We start from the raw sequence: 7,202 nt of genomic DNA, 5'->3' as shown, positions 1-7,202 counted from the left end.
TTCTGTGGACACCGCAATCGCGCCGTAAGGGAAGGGAGAAAAGAGGGGCTTCGGGGCCAGGACGGGGAGAGCGGGGACAATGAAGAAGACGGGAGTGCGACACGGTGGCAAGTAGTCGCTAAACGAACTTGGTGCGAAACGGACGTGTTTGAATGTGCTCCCTTTTCTATTACCAGTAAATTCAGTTGTTTGTTCAATCGTTAGCTTTTCTTCCTAACGACAAAGTATTAACGAACGATTAGACATATCAGACAAAAGTTGGTGCCGAAACCCGGGAAGAAAGCGAAGAGTAGAAATTTAGATCAACGAACCGTGGATATTCGCCTCATTGTGGCCTTTCATCGCAACGGACAAGAAGTCTACCAAACGCTGCCGCAGGAAGTCTGTATCCCCTGGTTATCTGAATTTCCGTGATCCTCAGCAAGGCTGGTTCAACGATGGAGCGCCTCTTCGAAACACGAAAGGTACTGCGCACTCAAGTCACCAAAGTTACAAAGGAATGCCTTGAGCGACTCGATGAGCTAACGCAGAGCGATGCTAATGTCCTGCACGCTCGACTAGCGTCTCTTCATGCTGAACTAAACGCTGTGAACAGTCAGCTCGAGGAGTCACTGGATGATGAGCAGGCCGAGACGGAGTACGAACAAGTTTTTGAGTACAACGATCGAATCGTAACCGTCTTGGCCAAGCTGGAACAGTGCATCTCAAACCCGACTGGAAGATCATCGACTCAGCGGGAGAATAACGCCGCCCAGACAACGACCACCTCGAAGATTAGGGTCAAGCTGCCAAAACTCGAGCTCACAAAATTCACCGGACGGCGCAATGACTGGCAGGCCTTCTGGGAGGTATTCGAACAAGTTTTCGACAAAAACGAAGAACTTTCATCTGTCGACAAGTTCCACTACCTCAAGGCATCTGTCACCGGGGACGCTGCCGCTGCCCTCGCCGGACTTCCATCGATGGCACGGTGCTACAGCGACGCCGTAGAGCTCCTCAAGAAACGCTTTGGAAACGAAGAGCTCCTAATTCAAGAGCACATGAAGAAGCTTATTGACGTCCAGCCAGTTCGTTCTTCAGACGATGTACGCGCACTTCGCCGCCTCTACGACACCATGGCTGCACACATCAAGGGTTTGGAGACACTGGGCCAAAAGCAGGACTTCTACACCACGCTTCTCATGCCGATTGTGCAACGAGCACTGCCAACGGACATCTTACTCGACTACAGCTGCAAATGTGTCATCGAGACAACTTCCATGAGCGGGAACGCCGAATCGACCGACGGCGCTTCGGAAAGCTCAAACGCAAGTGTCAAAGGTACGGTGACGTCCTTTCCACGATTCATTTCTTTCCTCAAAATCGAAGTCGCGAGTCTAGAAAATTTGGCCGCCTTGAAAAACTTGCATTTGGCCAAAAACTCTAAAGAAATTAGAAAACATCAGCCGAAGCCACCTTGGAAATCGCATAAGCCCTTACCAACCGCAGCAGCCTTGCATCAAAACACAACCAAGGAAAGTTGTTTCTTTTGTAACGCCGAGGAGCATCTGACACAGGAATGCGATGCCAAACAAAGCGTGGAGGAAAGGAAACGGCTTCTGCAAGCGGCAGGGAGATGCTTCAAATGTACGCGAAAAGGGCATCGATCAAGGAATTGTAATGTGCACCTAAAATGCATGAAGCACGCGACTACAATTTGTGATCCGTCTTATGCGGTAGCGCGCCAGAGGGAAGCCACTAGCGGAGTCACCAACGCGCACGTTAGCCTTGAAGTTGTAGCAGGAACAGAATCCGCTCCCGCGAAAACGTTCCTGCTTCAAACGGCGTCAGCTAATTGCGGTGGCCTAAAAGCCTGGGCGCAACTGCGAGTACTTTTCGACGGCGGAGCCAACGCTCGTACCTGACATCTGAAGCATCAAAAAGACAGGGATGCAAATTTCGTGGTGAAGAAATGCTAACCGTCGGTGTCTTTGGTGGTCACCAAGAAGAACGAGTGTACAGAAGAGTATTGGTCGAAATTAAAACTAAAAAAGGCAAAACATTTTAACTAGAGGTTCTGGAGACAGACGTCATTTGCGATCAGCATATCCCAAAACCACCCGTGGCATTGATGGACAGGCTGAGAACGCTCGGTTATGAGCCCGCCGATTTCAGCAACGACGGAGGGCCTGGAGATATTGGGCTTCTCATAGGATCCGACCACATTTGGGATCTAACGACCGGCCGATCCACCAAGATCGGCAACAGACTGAGAGCAGTTGAGAAGCTTTAGGTTGGACCATTCAGGGACCAGTTCATGGCATGGACGAAGGACCCGATTGCATGCAAACGGTTGCCCTGCGAACATCGGTAACGGAAAGAAGCGCAACGGATTCAACTATTGCATTGCACTGGATTCATGGAAACGCGGATCGCTGGCAGCAGTTCGTACGCAATAGCGTTGTCGAAATTCAGGCACTGACCGGAGGATTTACTTGGAGGCATTGCCCCGGAAAAGAAAAACCGGCAGATCTCCTCACCCGCGGTCTACCTGCAGACTGGCCCGCCTTTAGGGCATCGGTGGAGACTTCCAGCGTCGACCTCCAGTCACCATCTCAAATAGAGGGCCTCATTACTTCCTCTCTTAGTGAGAACACTTGATATGTTTGTGTGCCGGCGTCGGTGTCCAGCATCGACGTGGAATTCGAGCGGCTTCGCGCGGTCCGTCGGCGGGCTGAAAAGAAGTACACAAGAACGAAATCCGCGCAAAATATCGCACTTTCTCGCAAAGCTAAACGACAAGTTTTGCGCCACCTGTAGAGGTTAGGACGGCAAAGTTGGAAGCAGTTCTGCTCATCACTGGATCCCCGTAAGCCCCTGTCGCGTATCTGGCATGTTGTGTACCTGGAATCTGGAATGTATCTGGCAGCTCCGCATGAAAGGCACCCTTTCGTGCCCTGGCCCTTTATCAACGCCGCAATTAAATTGGCATAGTTAAAGATATTAGTAAAACGGTTGTGGGCACGAACCTGCCACAGTTACCAATTTCAGAGGTTTTTGCGCCACCTTCGCCGAATGATCAATAAGACTTGCCCTTTTAAATAGCTGAATTAGACGCCGCTCTTGCTTCTTGTCGGCATTCATCTGCACCTGGTCCTGACGGGATTACTTATTCAAAATTACCAAACCTAGGCAAGAATGGTAGAACTGCACTACTTAATTATTTCAATGATATATGGGCTTCTAGTACTGTTCCTGAACGCTGGAAGATTAGCCGCCTGGATGCTCTTTTGAAACCTGGAAAGCCCCCTCTCGAACTTCCCTCATTCCGGCCAGTTGCCCTGGCAAGCTGCGTTGGAAAAGTTATGGAGTGAATGGTGCTGGTAAGATTTGAGTGGTTTCTAGACAGTATAATGCCTGACGAATATTGTCACGTAGTGGTGACGAGGTCGACGACACAATTGAAGGGTCGATGATTGCACTAAAGAAACTGTTTATTTGGGCTTACTTGCGCCCGCAAAAGAACTAAGCAACTCGGCGGCGGCGATAGAAACAAACGTGCTCGTCAATTGTCGAACAAAGAATACCCGTCACACTCGGCAACGCTCAATTTAAAGGCTGCACAGAACAATCTAGATAACGTCGCAAGCAGCTACCAGCGCGGGCTGGAACATTGTGGAAAGACACCCGAGTGGCCGGAACCTTCGAGACAGATCTCGGTGCATCTTGTGCTACAACAAAACTGATAAAAGTGTGACTCGCGGCGTCGAGCATTAACAAACAAAGATTACGGAACTGATACGCGGTCTAGAATCAGAGTGATAAGCCTGTATGCCGGCGGCTGTTAAAAAACAACAAATACTGTTTTGAAGGTTTCGCGGAAATATGATGACTGGATTTCGCCGGGAACGCTCTTTCATCGACAGCGTCATCGACCTTATGGCTACAGTAGAACACGAAAAGCGTCACCGTCGACTAGTAGCTGGTGTCTTTTTACATATAAAGGGGGCTTATGACAACGTCCTCCATGATGCTATTCTTGATGAACTTGACGTCGTGCGAGTTGGTGGCCGGCTGTACTTGTGGATTGTGAGCTATCTCAGTGGCCGGTCTGTTTACATGACTACGCCTGAAGGAGATACTACCCACTTTCAAGTCGGTCGTGGAGCTCCACAGGGAGGAGTCCTCAGCCCAATTTTATTTAACGTTGCGCTAATTGACCTGGTGAGTGAACTGCCAACTAACATTCACATCAGTGCATATGCTGACATCTGCATCTTGGCTTCTGGTTCGACGCGCCCACAACTACGTGCGAGATTGCAACGAGTTCTGTCATCGGCATCTATACCTACGGCGTCAAGGTTTACTTTTAGCGGCAGAAAAGGGTGCAGCGATTGCATTTACGGGAAAATATGTCAGCCGCTACCTGATTACACTCCATGGAGTCGTAATACCGTACGTATCCGGGCACAGATTCTTGGGAGTACTTATTGGCCGCCGACTATCTTGGTCGAAACATATTACTATGGTGAAGAAAAGGCTTATTAGGTTTTGCCATGTACTTAGTTTCATAGCTGGCATCAACTAAGCGCTCCTTAATACGGCTTTACGAGACTGTTTGTTGGCTACATCCGGTACAGCCTCCCAGTACTCTCTAGTATGAGCATTTCCTGCTTGCGGACTTTAGAGAGCGTGCAAGTGCAGACATTGAAAATGTGCCTTGGACTGCCTAGATGCACCTCTAACAAAGGCACAATTGAAGAGGCACATGCTGACCCGATATCCATATACTTGCCACACGAACCACTTCGTGTATATTTACTAGCATTTACTAGACACCGTTTTCACCCACTCAGCAAGATTCTGAATGTGCGGCCGGACTGCAGTTTTACAAGTGCACTCCGCTGCCACCAGTCGCAAGTACCGACAGGATATGCCCTCCCATATCGTCCCGCCCAACTACCACGGACGATGGATAAACCTTTGGTGCACCTTCGTGTTCCCGGAATACTAACGAAATCAATAGTGCCACTTAGTGGACTCAAACAACTTACTCTGGCGCACATCTGGTCAGAATATCCTATTTATATTCACGTATACAATCTATTCGCTACATATGTGGAAAACCAGCTCAAAAATGTTGTATATTCACTGGCTCCAAGACTGCATTGCAAATTTTGGAAAACTTCTCACGCCACACTGCCTACCAGTCCCTGGCACTAAACATTATGGAGCTCCTCTCATGTGTGTCTGATATGTCGAATCGTTCGCTAATACTTTGTCGTTAGGAAGAAAAGCAAACGATTGAACAAACAACAACTGAATTTACTGGTAATAAAAAAGGGAGCACATTCAAACGAGTCCGTTTCGCACCGAGTTCGTTTAGCGACTACTCGCCACTGTCTCCCACTCCCGTCTTCTTCATTGTCCCCGCTCTCACCGTCCTCGCCTCGAAGCCCCTCTTTACTCTCTTCCCTTACGGCGCGATGGCGGTGTCCACAGAAAAACAAGTGAGACAGTTACCGTGCCTTTCCCTTCCTATAAATAAATCAGTGAGGGGGGCCTTCCAGGAACGGTGAGCGCCTGGCGCGACCCAAGGGGTCGAGCGGCGTCCTCCTCGAAGGGGCCAGGAGGTCATAAATTAAACCGCCCGAGTGTCCGAAAGAGCGTGGGTGGTAGGTCGAGTGTTCCCCGCGCGGACGACCGTTCTTTCGCCAACAACGTTCACGACACATTCTCGCCCGAAATGGCACAGGCATTTCACAGACATGCACTCACTGCACAAGCTCCACTGGGTACAGCACTTGTAGTGGACGACGCAGGGTGGTTCCTCCAGGAAGCCTTACGGTGCAGGATCGAATTCGCCCGTCGCGTCCGGGGAAGTTCGTATCGACCATCGCCATCTTCCAGAGCTGTCTGGGCTGCAGAGTCTCCTTGAGCAACACAATGTCGCCTGCTTGTAGACTCCGGGTTGGGTTCCTTTGGTGCAGCTGCGTAGTTTGCAATTATTTCTAGTACTCGTTCACTCATTGCCGCCAGAATCCGCGCAGGAGTCGTGCTCTGTTCGTGAACATTTGCCGTAGGGTCGCTCCAGTAATGGCATTCAGTTCTACAAGCGGAACATCTGGCAGTGCGGTGATGGTGGTGGTAGAAAACATTTATATAGGACAAATACAGGAGGTTATGCGTGAGCTGACCCTGAAGGGGTCAACCCTCACAAACACTAGGTGGAGGTCCCTAGTTCGGGACCCCAGTGGCGTCTGCCGCCGCTCGGGCTCGCCCGACTAAGGCCCGTTGGGCCTTCAGGTCGGAGCAGCCGAGCAGGGTCGCCTCCCAGTCCTCCCGGGTTGGGTTGGGGTGAGGGGGGATAGCCGGATTTGAGGGGCAGGCCCACACCATGTGGTAGATGTCCGAAGACACCACCCCACAGTGCGGGCAGCTGCCAGAGAAAGCAGGGTCGAAGTGTTTTAGAGCTGCCGGGCACAGCAGTGTGTTTGTATAGAGGCGGAGTAAGAGCCGCTCATCCGCCTTTGAAAGGCCTTTACATGGGCGGGGGTAAAGGCTGTGGCTAGATTGGTAGTAATTTACGATATCTTTGAATGTATAAGCCGGATTAGGATCAGCGTCCTGGTCGGAGGGGGAGGAGGAGGAAACTTCCCGGAGAGAGAGCGCGCGAGCGGCGGCGTCGGCAGCCTCGTTTCCAGCCAGCCCCTGATGAGCAGGAGCTCAAATAATATATCGGGTAGCGGGGTCCCCAATGTAGGAGCTATTTTGAAGTATTCGGTAGGCTATATAAGGGGTCCAGCCCTGTTCGACATTCCGACAGGCCCCTCGCGAGTCGGAAATTATATATTTCGAGTCAGAGTGGGAAGCAGCCAATGCTATGGCGACCTCCTCCGCATGAGTTATGTTGCGGGCCCTGAAGCTAAGACCGTTGACTGTTTTGGCCTCGTGGACGACTGCGGCCGTGTACCACCCCCCATGGTGCGGGCCAGAGGCGTCCACATAAAAAACGTCGGGTTTAGAACCATAATGGCGTGCCAGGGCTTCCGCCCGCGCCAGGCGTCTGCCATCATGGTCTTCGCGTGCCATTTTGGCGGAGTGCGGTGAGCCTCCTGCCGATAAGAAACGAGGCCGGGCAAAGAGGATGAGGCTCGTTCACTTCGGTGTGCACGTGCGTTAGTGGACGCGAATTGAGGATAGCTTCCACTTCCGCTAGCGTC

The 7,202-nt window shown here is 51.1% G+C and overlaps 1 protein-coding gene across 1 annotated transcript; it reads left to right on the top strand.

The window, feature by feature from the left end:
- Positions 1–437: 437 nt before the first annotated feature.
- Positions 438–3,353, top strand: LOC146188144 (uncharacterized). Its single transcript, XM_084604999.1, has 2 exons — positions 438–1,320; positions 3,316–3,353. Exons 1-2 carry the CDS (start codon positions 438–440, stop codon positions 3,351–3,353), a joined length of 921 nt encoding a protein of 306 aa, XP_084461125.1.
- Positions 3,354–7,202: the final 3,849 nt, after the last annotated feature.

This window comes from Amblyomma maculatum, chromosome 5 (assembly GCF_055883805.1).
Source record: "Amblyomma maculatum isolate TAMU_Amacu chromosome 5, ASM5588380v1, whole genome shotgun sequence".
Lineage (NCBI taxonomy): Eukaryota > Metazoa > Arthropoda > Arachnida > Ixodida > Ixodidae > Amblyomma > Amblyomma maculatum.
This window is presented reverse-complemented; position numbering and strand designations above follow the sequence as displayed.